Source organism: Mastacembelus armatus, chromosome 4 (assembly GCF_900324485.2).
Source record: "Mastacembelus armatus chromosome 4, fMasArm1.2, whole genome shotgun sequence".
NCBI lineage: Eukaryota > Metazoa > Chordata > Actinopteri > Synbranchiformes > Mastacembelidae > Mastacembelus > Mastacembelus armatus.
The window spans coordinates 24,337,403-24,351,967 of NC_046636.1; the positions used below are offsets into that span (position 1 = coordinate 24,337,403).

General features: G+C 41.8%; 1 protein-coding gene across 2 annotated transcripts in view; it reads left to right on the plus strand.

Annotated features, from left to right (window-relative positions):
- Positions 1 to 14,103, plus strand: part of sema6bb (sema domain, transmembrane domain (TM), and cytoplasmic domain, (semaphorin) 6Bb) — a 114,102-nt gene extending 99,999 nt beyond the window's left edge. For both annotated transcript variants that reach the window (XM_026304967.2, XM_026304968.2), the window contains one exon: positions 8,079 to 14,103. In XM_026304967.2, the coding sequence (XP_026160752.1) occupies positions 8,079 to 8,989 (911 nt within the window). In that variant the 3' untranslated portion in view covers positions 8,990 to 14,103. The remainder of the gene's footprint in view (positions 1 to 8,078) is intronic.
- The last annotated feature ends 462 nt before the right edge of the window (positions 14,104 to 14,565 follow it).

Below are 14,565 nucleotides of genomic sequence, written 5' to 3' on the forward strand. Positions count from 1 at the left end.
TGGCATGCTTTCAGCTGGTGGGCGTATCGTATAGCACCATACATAGCTCTGATGTGATATATGGATGTAGCGCGTGAGAAAGATTAAGTTGAAATTGCCTGGTTCATGATTTGGGAGTGAGAGATATGAACCCTCTGGACAGATCGTTAGACTAATGCTATGCAGACCTGCGCTCCAATTTATTGCCTATGACATGTTTGTGAATATTTATTATTGCTCTCCACAGCCTGCTTTTGGCTTTGCAGCTAAAATGAGAAAATCAATTACCAAATGAAAGCACAGCTAACGCCATACTCCACAAGTCAGAGAATATAGAGGAAAAGAATAGAAACTGCATCCTACAGAGAAACCAACACATGTACATATGTACACATGCTCTCTCCTGTACACAAAGCTCTTTCTGGAGCACTTTATTTCACCACCCTGTCTACCACAGTCCAGTTACTTTCTTTTGATTGGATATGGCTGAAACTACTAACAGACTCACCCTTGTAAAGCTACATTTCACTGAAGGTTGACCTGAATGGGAAAACTAGGCCTCCTGATATAATTGAATCTACAAATTCAGTTCTTGACAGCACCACTTGTGCAAAACCTGTGAGAAAATGTTTATGGGAAGCAAAAAACAGAAAAAAGTACTCTTTGTTACACAGCAGCCCCACGCTGATGATTTTAACACACAGTAATTCTCAAAAGCAAATCTAGATTTACCCTGTTTACCCCAAGCACAGACTTTCCTATGAGCACGTAGGCCTAAACCAAAATTAGGAAAAAGAGCAGCGTTTAAAATTTAAGATACACTGGGTAGCTGGAGGGAGAGAGTGAGAGGTGAAAAAGAGGAATGCATAAGCAGGTATGTAATTATGCAGTCATCATTGCAAACCTTGACTCGGAGCCAAGCAAAAGCCTGATCTGCCCTCACTAACAGACCCAGCTGAGGACCTGAATCTATTTTTTGGAGATTTTATGGTATTTTAATTGCAAACACATGGCTAGTGTCCATAAATGTTTTAACATATTGATCATTCTGGTGTAAGACAAGCACGTCTGACTGACTCTCAAGAGTTGAGGTTGAGGGTTTGTTTTGTTCTATAATTTTTTTTACATAATCTTTTTTTATTTTTCATGCAGAACTTTCCAGAAGCTTTCTTCAGCTGTGCTCTGAAAATGCTTTCAGGGAAGGACTGTGAACGGTTTTACAATCATCCCGAGAGTAAACAAGGTTTACGAGCAAGCAAGGTTTTGTCCGAGTAAGGAGCTCTGCAGTGTGCTTCTTTTTAAAGCGCTTTAATTCTGTCTTGGGTTCTTGGTATCCTTGCACACACACTGGTGTTAGCTTCACGGCTTACAACATGAGGTGCACTGTGTGTTTGTGTGTGAAAGAGAGAGAGAGATGCAATGGTGACATATATAGTGTATCTTCTGAAAGAAAATTAATGGGGATGGTAAAAAAAAAAGCAGGATATTGAAAAGGAGGAGGCTGTGCTAAAAACAAGAAACAAAACAGCGCCTGCAGACTTTCAGCAGAGGATAATGAGCAAAATCACTGAGCCATGGGTGCAGGCAGTTCACACTGTCACTTATTAACGCACACACATATTCATACATCTATACACACTTATCCACCCTACACTGCACATGCTTTGCCATGTGCATCCCTGTCGTCACTGCGTGCACAAACACATTAACATGCAGAGAAATGGTGGCTTCAGGAGATGAAAGCCCCTCAGATCAGTGGCTGTACGCTGACACAGTCGTAACCTATCAAGCTCAGAAGTGTGTGCTCATGGCATCGACAGGTCCACAGGGATGCTGGGAAGTCTCTTTGTTCTGTTTTGATGTGCTATGTTTCTAATACACGTATTCTAGCTCTCAAACTGCATAAAAGTTCCCCTGCCTGGCTTTTGATTAAGGAACTTATCGAACTGTAGGTAGTTTGGTTGCAAAGTGAATTTGTTAACATCTAAAATTGTGAACACCTCCAGACAGTAATCAGAGGTAGTAGAAACCAAGGAGGTAAAACAGGCTTCTTGATACCACTTGATGGTTCTGGTGATCATTTTTTAAAAGGATAATTGCAGTTAATCACAAACTGGGTATTATTTTGGTAAGCTTTCTATCAGTAATGAGAAGTGGACTGCTTGTGTGCTGCTTGATTATTTTGTGCAATACCATTATTTCTGGTGCAAGAAAGCACAATGGTCACAGCTGTTGAAGCCAGTGAACCTTATGGGCCTTTTTAGAAAGATATCAGGACATTGTGCTGCCTGTTGAAGGCAGTTGCATCAACTGTAAATCTCTAAGACACTGATTCAGTTTCCTCACTAAAGCTGAGGAAAACTGCTGTTTTTGGTTTAATTACTGTTTAATTATAGTTTCTATCACTTCATGTATGACATGTGTAAAAAAATACTGTTGTGTCAGAGCAGCTTGCTCAGCTGCTGTCACCATCCTCACCGTGTCAACATTGCTATAAAGTCCAAAAAGAGTAAACACAAGATGTCAGGCAGTAATACAAGTTTAAAACAAAGCTCCAGGTTAGCCAACACGGTTTGAAAGGGAAAACAAAAGTAAACAGTGAAATTATGTTTTTTTCAAACATCCACTTAGCAATTAGTTTTACTTTGGTAGTCATTCTTGTCATAGTTTGGTTTAGATAATTGGTTTCCAGCGTTTTTTGACTTATGACCCTTCATAAAAAAGCATTAAATATATTTCATCATGGCACACTAACAGTGAAACTACAAAACAATGTTCCCTTCACGTTGTGTTTTTTCAAATCTTTTAACAGGCTTGTGGAGGTAATACCTTCTGATAGTTCACCAGCTGCTAGATTTTAATGATTAAGTTGATGAGTACAGGACCTTCATAACAGAAATAATGGGCAAAGCTATGACAATTAGATCCATGTTGTAATAAACTGGGATTATCTTTTGGATGCATGTGTCAAATCAAGATTTCACTGGTGATGGGGTAAAAATTATCTTGCTCGCTTCATCTGACTTTCTGTCTTTATCTCACACACACATGTTCACAAGGCCATTGTCGAAAGCGCTGCCAAACTGTTCGCATGAGTCGAGCAGATAGGCAGCGCCGTCTGCCAGTGCTCTAATCAAGGGAAATGTTTAACAACTGGCATTGAGCTAGCAGGGCTTTTCATTAATTTCTCTTGCTCACCGAGGGAATGGAGGGAGTGGAAGACATGAGGGAAAACTTACGAGGCAATTACCACGACCACAGCCGTCGCGTTTGCAGAGTAACGGAAACATTACCTTGTCGCTCTAATATTAAATTTGATCATGTCGGAAAAACCTTCATATAAGAATGTGGGAGTAAAAGTTTCTTTACTTATGAATTTTTTTAAGTCATGATTTCTGCCATAGTGCCACCCCTGGTGATCAAAGGAGTGGTGAGTAAAAGAGAAAAGATACAGAGAGAGGATTAACTGCTAAAAAGATGACTGGAGGAAGGGAAGTTGGTACAGGGTATGAAGGAGAAGATGCTTGAGGGTTAGAGGCAAACAATATTAAATACCAGCAGGAAACTGTAAATATGTGTGAGCTCCTTTGTTCTTTGAACTGGACAGTTACCTGGTGTGAATGTATATATGCACAAATATCTGGAGCTGGTCCAGCTGGTGTCATATAAATTAAATCTCTTCTCTCCTCCAAACTTCCCTTGTCTATCCTTTTCACTCTCCTCTTCCTCCCTTTAATGTTCACTTATGCCCTCCTCTCCCTTCTCTTTTTTTCCTCAGTCATCTCCTCCTCTCAACTTCTTATCTCTTTTGTTTCAGCTCGTTTCTTTTGTCTCACGTCCTCCTCCCATTTCCTTTCTTTTCCTCAACCTAAACTCTGTCTCCTCTCTCCGCTCCTTTCCTCACCTCTCTTCTCCTCTCATTGTTCCGCTGTAATTGGAGCTGGAAGCCTCAAGACAAGCGGCTCAGTGTGCGTCAGGCTGACAGGCAGGCCCGTTGGCTTCTATTAAGCTTTAATAAGTGAGCAGGATTGGAAGAGGGAGAGAAGGAATAGAAGGGAGAAGAGAGTGTGCTACTGTCACAGAGACCCCTGCCTGCTGTCACACACAAACACTCACACACTACCAAAATTTCTGTCCATCCACCAGCTTTTTCAGCCTATTGCCAACAGCTAAAGCTTTTGTCTACATATTGTGCAACCAAGAGAGAAATTGATGAAATAATTAAAATACCTGCGTAGCCATGTCAGACAGGCAGTTGAGGAAGCTAACACATCTATACGCACATGCCCTAATACACTCAAATACTAATACACACACAAAAAAGCATAGAGTATTACTGCACAACACACACTTGTCAAGACCTCTCCTCATACATGAAGATGACAGCAGTGTTATTGCATTGTGCAGATTTTAATCTGAAGTGCCACACAGCAACCCTGGACCACAATTGATGTAAATGTTAGAGAAATATCTACAACCTCTGCAGCTGAGTGCAGCAAGAACAACTCCAGATGTAATGTGTATGAGGGAGGGGAGATTTGTGGGTTTTTCTCCATTATGTTGCAGCCTCATTCTGAATGTCTCTGCTGCACTGCTTCATTTCTGTTTACAAGGAAATCAAGCTCTGGTTTCATGAAATGGAAAAACAAAACAAAATCCGGCCATGTGTCAATCCACTACTTGACTTTTCATACTCCCTCAGTGTGTGTGGACACTGTATATAAATATGCTGATACAGTAACGTCTAAATGCTTTTCTTTGTCTCACTTCTGAAGCCCTGAAGGACACACATTTACTGAGGAGAGAAGCAGTAACGAAATTAAAGCTGGCAGTCGTTCCAAACTGAATATTCTTGGCGTATTTATTGAAAATAAATACACAGTCCTATGAGTAGCCTGCTGCTGCAACAATGGCAACAATGTGTTGAAGGAAAAAACTTTCAGTGAACAAATGTCAAATTCAGTACAAGTGCATGGGTGCTTAGATGAATGCACACAGACTAAAAGGATGTCTGTGCTGCTTGGCCTCTGTAACCACAAGCTAAGGAATGGAGAGAGGAAAGATATGCAGTGAGATCTGAGTTGTGAGCTGTCATCTGTGTTTGGAGCAGTTTGGACACATTGAATAATCAGGTTTTTACTTTCTACTGACTGAAAACTAACCTCTTAAGTAAACCCCATCTCATGGTTAATTAAACACTTTAAAACGGATAACCCGAGTCCCACACAATGACTGACTAGAGAATGTTAAACGAGATTTTTTTCTGAACAGTCCCAGCTCAGATTAAAATATATGACAGGAATGTGGCCTGTTACTCTGAGATTAATATTCAGGAGCAGGGGTAAGCTGATAGAAGAACAAAGGCAGATGAGATTGTTCACAGAAATGAACAAAATGAAAAAAAAACAAATACAAATAATGTTCTGTACTTTAAGAACACATGCAATCCCACTGACAAAATGTGAGGTCTGGTTATTCAGGAGTATTTGTCTGAAACTGAACTGAACTGAACTGTCTGTCACATAATTAGCAGGTTGTAACTAAGTCCTGTGTCCACATGCATCAGTGTGGATTATTGGATTGGTGATAAAGGACTAATTAGTGCTGAAAAGGGCATTGATTGACCAAAGGGGCTGGTTGATTAACTCTAAGGTTCAATCAATGGAAATTGCGAACTTGTTGAGAGTATGGACTCACATAGGTAGTGTCAAGGTTCTACTGTCCGCAGTATAAGATGGAAATGTAAGGGACAGATGAATGGTTTAATATCATAATATCTAGTCATTTGTTCCCTTCACACTGCAGAGGACAATTATCCTGCAAGGCCACTGCTGAAGCCTTCTAACCCAGCAATGACCCAGCTGTTTGAATAAAGAAAGTGAAAACACCAAAAGGTTTCTCTCCCATTTCAACTTCAATATTTTTGAACAGATATTTTCAATCAGTATGACAAAATCTATATTTTTAGCCATGTAGGCAAGATGACACCAGTGATGGCAATGCCAGACCACTGCTGCTTCCCAGAGGATGACTTTGGTGAACAAATGGTTTTTCCTCAAGAACCACCATTGTGGGATTTAGGGAGACGTCTCAACAACTTTTAGTAGGATTGCCAGGAATTTTGCTAAACTCATAGATGTCACGGTCAGGATGAAATTAAATCATTATAAGAGTCAGTTCACTTTTCATCTTGACATTTGTCCAGGTTTTAGTCCAAGTCCGACAGGATATTTGCAAAACAAATGAAATTCCCATGAGCCTCATTTGCACTCGGTGTTATGTGCTAACTAGTGTATCTTAGCGTGCCAATGCTAAACTAAAAATCTGCTAAATAATACTGTACTGTACTGTACCTGCTGATGTCAGCATGTAACACAAAGCACCACTATGATTAAGCACAATCACTAGTATCTTTATCAGATGACAGATTCTTGTTTTCTTTTGTGGAACATTTTTCCCAAGACACAGACAGAAAGAGCTGTTTGTGTTTTTTCTTTGCTAACTGTGTGATTGTATTTGAAAAGAGGTGATACTGTAGGGCTTTTTAAAAATGTTGATGTTAAATGTGCACAACAAACATGAACCAGCTCCGAGCTCTATCCTGTTCCTAAATCAGATATGCATAAACCTCAGAATCTAGATAGATTGATGGCTTGTACTGTGGGTATGAGTGGAAACAGCTGCATTTTTGGATGAACTGTACTGAAAGAACTGATGCACAGCACAGTGGTTCGGCAGCATCGTACAGGGTTTGAGATGCCATTCCACAGCTTACAGTCAATGTGGATAATAACACTTTATTATGCAACACCACAGCCCACATTAATTAACCACTAGGCTGTCTCATACTGAAATATTTGCACCACAACCACCTCCACTTGTCCCAATTAAAAATGAATTTGTCACCCTACAAGTATGTTTGTTTAAAAATGCCTAAGTCAGTTCTCAGTATGTTCACTCTTTCTCATTCTTCGTCTTGCTCCTTTTCTGTCCTGTGAGTAAGTAGCTCTCAGTGTCTATTAATGACATCCATTTATTTTCTGTGAGAAAGGATTTATTTCACTGTCCTTGTGGAGGCATTCCTCCCTCTGCTTCTATTGGTATTGTAATTTAACAACTATTACGATGTTTGTCTAAGGCCTCAAATGTTCAAGTTCACTTTAGGCAACCTCTTTGTCTCTCTCTCTCTCTCTTTGTATCAAGCTCGCCTTCCTGCTTTTCTCCAATCTGCTTTTGGCACAATTTCACTGTATTCGTTGGTGTTGGTCTCAAGAGCCCACGCAAGCAAAGAACAACTTTTCTTCTGGCATTTTTCTAATTGATCCATGACAGCCCATGCTGTGGTCTAGCTGTATTCATATCTTCAATAATATATCAACAGTTCTCTCCAAGGGACTTCATCTTCTGTTCTTATACAAAAGAAATCCATAGTCTTGTCTCCTGATATGGCACCATGTAAACCATAAACACAGTGCCTTATGTTCATCCTTGCACAGACTTTGGCATCTAAATCCAACAAGAAAAAAAATCTCAGTGACTTTGAGCAAAAACAAAAACAAGCTTTTTTTTAATTCACAACATTAGAAGCAGGTGCTGATGCACACTGAGTGTTATTCCTTATCTGTACATCAGACACTGAATAAAATGAAGGCAGCTGTATGCCACTTTTGAAGAGAGTTTTATCTCAGCTCAACTGAAACTTATGTAGTATATAAAGCATAAATATATATGGGAAGTATAAAATATTTTTTATGGTATGAAAACATACTATTAATGTCAGACTTGACATCTCTCCCATAAAGCTAATGTTGTGAAACATGTTGGGGTTGAAAGCTATTCTCAATCAGGAAGACAGTTATTACAGCTATTAAAATCACCATCCACTTTACGTAATGAAGGCAATTAGCAAGCGCTACCTTGGCTGGAAAGCATACGACCATTACCACCCACATAGTGGTGAGAGAAAAAAGGCCATTTTGTCTCGCCGTTTGTTAACTCCCACATGTTTAACAGAGGAAGCACAGAGGTTTTTGAGCTGGTTCCTCCAGTTGACTGATGGACTTCTTTTTGTGTGTGGTTTTATCTCCTGCTTCCTGTAGGAATGCTGCTCCAAGAGAGTTTTATCGAGGAGCCTGATGGCCTGGTGTCTGTAAACCTGCTGGTGGTGTCTGCTGTTTCAGCCTTCGCAACAGGAGCCGTCCTCTCTGGGCTCACCGTCTGCTGGATCATGAGTCACCGCCACCGCCACTCCCGTGGCTCTGGAGCAAGTGGCGCCCGCCGCAAAAGTGACAAAGAGCAGAGCATGCTGGGGCAGGGCCGCAGCGGGTCTGTAATGAGTGTAACAAGGACCAGTGGTGGTGAGAGGCGGCGTTCACAGGCAGATAACCCCTTTGTCACACCCAACGGCTGGCCTAAAGGAGAGATGGACCCAGGATTGCTGCCTACCCCAGAGCAGACCCCACTGCAGCAGAAACGACCCATGCGTCTCCCAGACACCGACTGGGACCAGAGCCAGACATTCCTCACAGCTGTGGGGACTGCATGCCCCAACAACTCTGTCATCTACCTGAGCTCTAAGTTTCTGCAGGGAGGTGGAGGAGGTGGTGGAGGGATGGTCCGGATAGAGGACCCGGGGGAAGTCGTGCTGCCGCCACACACTGAGCGCCAGCGCTACCTGATCCTAGCCACCCAGAGAGGAGAGCACGGTGGCAGCCGTCCCACTGGCACCTTGAGGAACTCAGCGGGAGAATACATCTACCCCGCCACACCACAGGACTCCCCCGACCGACGGAGGGTGGTTTCCGCTCCAACTCCCCACATGGACTATGGGGAACCTCGCTGGAGTCATGAGGCACTCAACTACAACAGCAACAATGGAGCACCCTATCACTCTCAACGCCAGGGCCTCATCAGGCCAGACATGCATGGGCCCCGGGGGCTGGGAGAACTGGCTGACTTCAGCCATCTTCTAGGAAAGACCATGGGAGAGCGTGCCCCCAGTGGTCAGTGAGGTGAGGTACACGAACCCTGACACCAAGCTCTCTCTAAACACCCATTCCCTCCAACAGAAAACTGGAATAAATCAGCCCCTCAGACTCACTGTCCCAGTGCAACATACCCTGTCTGTCCTCTCTCACTGTCATTCAATGTTCTGATGTCATTCAGCTGACTGCAGAGAGAGACACAGAGAAAAGAAGCAGAGTTAAAAAAGAGGAGAACACTTGCCTCATGTTTCTGCTCCTCTGGTCTTAATCTGAGGAGCAACCCTCTGCTCTGTTAGTGGTACGAGCCACAGAGCGTGACTTTGACACCACAAGACAAACGGTACGTCTCAGAGAGGAGTGCAAAGGAAGGGGCATCTTCTCCATAGGACGGTGTGGAGATTTTAAAAAGTACTATTTCCCTTGCAGCACCAAATGTGAAAGGTCTCCCTCTATCATTTTGTTCAGCATTTTGACACCATGGATCTTCTTTGAGTGAAAAAATTGGTTTCTGTTTTTTTTTTTTCAGCAAAAAACAAAGTGCTTTGCTTTGGATTTCAAATGAGACTAAAACTGTTGTAGCCATGCCAGAGGGCAGTAACTCTCAATGAACCATGCAGTGTGTGTATGTGATTGTGTGAGTGTGTGTGGGCACAACAACCCCAACCAGTGTCCTATCTTAACTGTGAACTATAACTATATAATGAAGTTGGTGATAACATTATTTTCCCTTTTTTCTATAAACAATCAGAGAGACTAATAGATTGTATTATGTGTCTCTGTGAAGCTTTGTGTGTTACCAGTCAGAGGTTCGGGACGTTGACCAGGTACTAGTGAAGGACTGAGACTCCCAGTGTAATTTTTGGAATTCCCAGTATCCCAGAAGCAGCCTGGACAGAGTCATGATGATGTGAAAGAGAGCAATAATAAGAGACATATAAAGGAAATGAAAGAAAATTTAATTTGATATTTTTCTAATCACCGTTTTCTCAGTAAAACAAACTGACATTTAGAGGAACCAGAAAGAGCAGAGCGCTGGGAAAAGGAACAATATCTCCCCTCCATTCTTCCCTCCCCAGTATGCCGGGGTCTGTCTGACCTGACCTGAGGCCTCCCTGAGCTCCGCAGCCCATTTGAAGGAGGGAATGTGAGCTGTGGGCTGTCTGACTCAGGCTGTGAGGCCCGGCCGCTTGGGAGCTCCATTCAGCCTCTTCTGCCTGACACTGAGCTTCTTTGTGCCCCAGAAGCAGGAGGAGACTGCAGCAACAAATAGCCGTTAAGAGTCAGAGATCTAGCCCAGTACTGCAGCGTAACAGAATATCAATGAGGAGGACAGCAGTTCCATCCATCATGTGAGATGTACCAGCCAGGCCCGGGCATCTCTTGTGCTTCACCCACTTGCCAAGATATAGAGGAACTGAGAGCTGAAGCTGGGGCTGAGGCCAGGGTTGGGGCACTACTGTCACAATGACCATCCCTTGTGACTTAATCCCTTTCTGTATCTCAGTGTGTTTCTCAACAAAAGCAGGATAAAGAAAAAACAGACGGGCATGAGTAGACTTGGGTGTGGAGTTACTCTTTCACTCAGTTGTCTGATCTTTTGATGTTTTCTGTTTTCCTGTCTTCTCATTCGTTCTTGATTCAGATGTAGATCCAGAGATAGCTTTAGTTCATCTGGGTCATGGTGTGGTAGAGGCGGTGTGCCTGTTTGTCAGCTTGTGTGTTTGAGAGTCTCTTAGGGCTTGTATCCATGAATGCGTTACTCATATTGAGTGCAAAAAAAACAGCTTTGATCAGTTTTACTTTCATTCTCACCCTTCTTTTTTCCAACCCTGTGCTTTTGTCTATTGAGAGAAAACCCTTTGCTTGACATTCACAAATCCATGCTCAAAGTGTCAAAGCTCTGCGTGGGAGCAGCAGATGCTATACAATATATTTAAACCATTATACACTACACAAAGACGTGCAAATAAAAAGCTGGGATGTGCTTCGGTGGAGAGAATTTGGGGTCAGATAATAGATATGACTTAAAATAAAATATCTGTTATCTGCAAAATATAGGGCTGGTATTGTTTGAACATTTTGATACAAGTGCCGATATGATGTCTTTCAGTTTTAGAGACTGTAATTAAAAAGTACACTATGTTGAACATAAAGTATATATGTTTTTCAGTTTTTAAGCTGGTCTGTGTTGCATTGCAATATCTTGTAGCTCACTAATTTGGTTTTTTGGCATGCAGCTACGGGTAGCCTAGAACAGCATTTAAGGCATAAAGTGCCAAATGCAGTATTTACCTAGAGTGTTGGTGGAGACTACAACTAACAGAGATTGGATATTGGACATCAACATGTCTGCAAATAAATGTTATTTCTCTATATCTAGTTGATGTGTAAATAGGCTGTAGAACAGGTCATTCACCTTAAATACTGTAATATGTTGCAAACTTGTTTTTCATTGTCCTCAAATGGATTTAAAAATCTATTAATGCATGTCTAATAAAAAACAACAATACTGTCTTTTAAAATGTTTAAATACTGAAGATGCTTTATTTTGAAATTCTTTTCAACAAAGAAGCCAAAGTGTTAAATGATGTCTAAGCACAAACAGTGCTGCAAGAACTTTCCCTAAAAGAAATTGCGTACATTTAAATTGATTGTAAATCAGGACCTGACAAAGTAGACTGGAAATCTAACACTTTGTTACCAGCATATCATATTTGCCACTGAGGCTTCACTCCCAGGCCTAAAAAATACATAGCCAAGAGTTGGAGGTGGTTCATGAGACAAGCCAGTGAAAGATTTATGAAAACAAGGACAGAGGAGGAGGTCAGGCAGGCGAGCATGAGGTTACTGCATTACCGCCTCACCACATTAGTATAGTGTAGTCTTTATGCATTCCACCCTGAAACAGGTCATTAGTATTGAGGATATGGAGCTTTCCACCAGCCTGGTCGCTCATCTCTGCCTCTCCTCATCTTAGTCCCTGTCTCCATCTCTATTGTGCCCTGAGTTCTGTGTGTCTTGTGTGTATGTGTGTGCGTGTGTGTGTGTGCGTGTGTGTGTGTGAATGAGGCCTCTCCGTCTCAGCTGTCTCAGTGTACTCAGCCAGCCGTGTCCTCGCTCTGCATCTCCTCCGGTGTTTGACTAAACATGCTTGATTAGGCAAAGTACATTCCTGGCCCTCTAATGGCCTGATGAGCCCCTGAGAAGATTACTACAGACACATCAGCCCTGAGAGGGAGGTGCACATTTAGCTCCAGCTCCTTATCCCTCCACCAACCACCAGCCACACACACGTGCATGCATGCATGCACACAAACACTGTAACCAAATTCGGGATGCAATTGAATTAAGATCAGAAATAGAGCTCAGGCTTGAAATAGGCCGATGTTGACTTGTTCTAGGAAAGATATTGTACATGATGTTATCTTACTAACTGCATAATTTGATTACCTTATTATGGCATTACAGGGCAGCTAAAGAATTCAGCTGTAACCTCATGGAAACCAGTATGTTTATTAAAGCCATCAACCTCCCTTTTCTTTACATACTTCATGTCATTCCCGTTCCTCCTCTTTCAGCAGCTGCACTTTGTCTTCGTCTACTTTCAAGCCCCTTTTATTGTTAACAGACTCACACTATCTCTCCGCACACACGCACATGCCATATCTCTGCCCAGGCTTTGCTTTGTGCCTGTTTGTCATTATTAAAGGTTAGCTGGTTAATTTAATGAGTCAGCGACAGAAACAGAAATCAAAAGTAATTTACAAAATCCTGCTTTATTTCACATCAAATCCTTAATGGGTTACAATGTTTTAGACATTTTCACAGCCTCTCATGCAGTAAATTGCTTTCCTTTGCTTTGACATCATTGTGTTTGGAGTTTTTTTGTTTTTTTTTTGTTAAATGCAGCACATGTTGCCTCTGTTCCTACACGCACAGATACACTTTCTTCTTCTTTATCTCTACTCTGCACGTATCGACTCTCACACACCCACACACACAATTCCTACCCATCCCTCGTGACCCAGTCTGTCTATGCTCTTATTTATCAGGTTGTGTCTGTGCCTGAAGAGACCCTGCCTTTGTGTGTTGGGGTTGTTTGTGCCATGTAGCCCAGTGATGCGATGCCCCCCAGCCAATAACTGCCATCTTGCCCTACAGTGCTCCACCGTACAGTGTCTATGCCTGTGCCCCAGAGAGAGTCCAAATATGGAGGCTAACTTGTATTAAATCCACCATCGCACTGGGGAGGAGAGACATGAAATCGCTCCCTTCAAAGCCAACATATGAGAGGAAAAAGCACAAAACAAGGCGAAAACAAAATCAGCATTTGCATTTTTGTAAAGTTGTAGATGTATTTAGCACTGATGAGTTTTGTCATGTTTGTTTCTTCAATCGTTTGTTTCTGTGGTAGATATTTGGTTTGAAATTATATGGTATATTATTGTATATGATTTCAGTTTCAATTCTCTGGTGTGCCAGATTACGACAACTTGATGAACTTGATGACTATCATTATTATTATACTATTGACAGTGACAATGAAGCAGTACTGTGAGCATCACTGAGGTTGTGTCCTGTTTGGATACTAAATCTGAAAGAAAGAGGAAGAGGAGAAATAAATGAGCTCATAGACTGAAATTCAAAAAGAGACTTTCCTCCTGCACAGTGGATTCTCTTGTTACTGTGAAGGACTCCACCATCCTGCAGCTCTCACCAGAGGCTGGCCCCCGTCGCCCCAGGGACCTCAGGACAAGCTGTCATCAGATGACGACACAGGTCCCTGTTATGTGTACATAAACTTGATGCTTACATGTAATTTAAGTGCAGTAGCTGCATGACGACACAGCCTCGGTGTGTGTACAGAAGTAGCGACGTGTGAATTTGTACAGTACATGCAAATGTGTGTGCTTGTGTCCGCGAAGAAACTTGTCTGTCGTCACGCAAAGAGCAACACGTGCATGCACCCTCCAATGACTGCACAGAAAACACATACATTAAAGACACCCACAAACAGACACAAACACGCCCCAGCCATTGTTCACCATCCTACACATGGTCCTGAGCTCTGCCTGTCACTCCGCATGGAGACTTTGCTCTATGTCAACTTTCTTATTCTAATAAACCACTGAGACATTGACCTCCAAGTTGTCATCACTGACTACTATGTACTGTAAATGACAGTTGATTTTATCTATTAAGAATTTCTCAAATGTATAAAACCTCCACAGTACACTGATTTATGCAAGAGAAAACATTTTTTACAAAAGACTTAAAGCTGCTTATTACTGTAGGTTTACATCAGTGGAAGATCATTTTCACATTGTGAAAAGGTGAGATCCAATCTTTAAATTTATGTAAAGAATCAAAACCTAAAGTAATCATTTTGCAGCATCAGTCCCTAAAGTTCAAGATATATTCAGTATAAAATCCTCTCTGAATTGTACACTCAAAATAAGGACATAAGCTATTACCTTGCATAGCAAGACTTAAAAAAAAATGGGAGGGAATAATTATATGATCAGAAAATTATTACTAATTGTTGTGGGGTTCTTATTCCTAGACATAAAACTTTGAACATAGAGGCGTACTTGGAAAGATT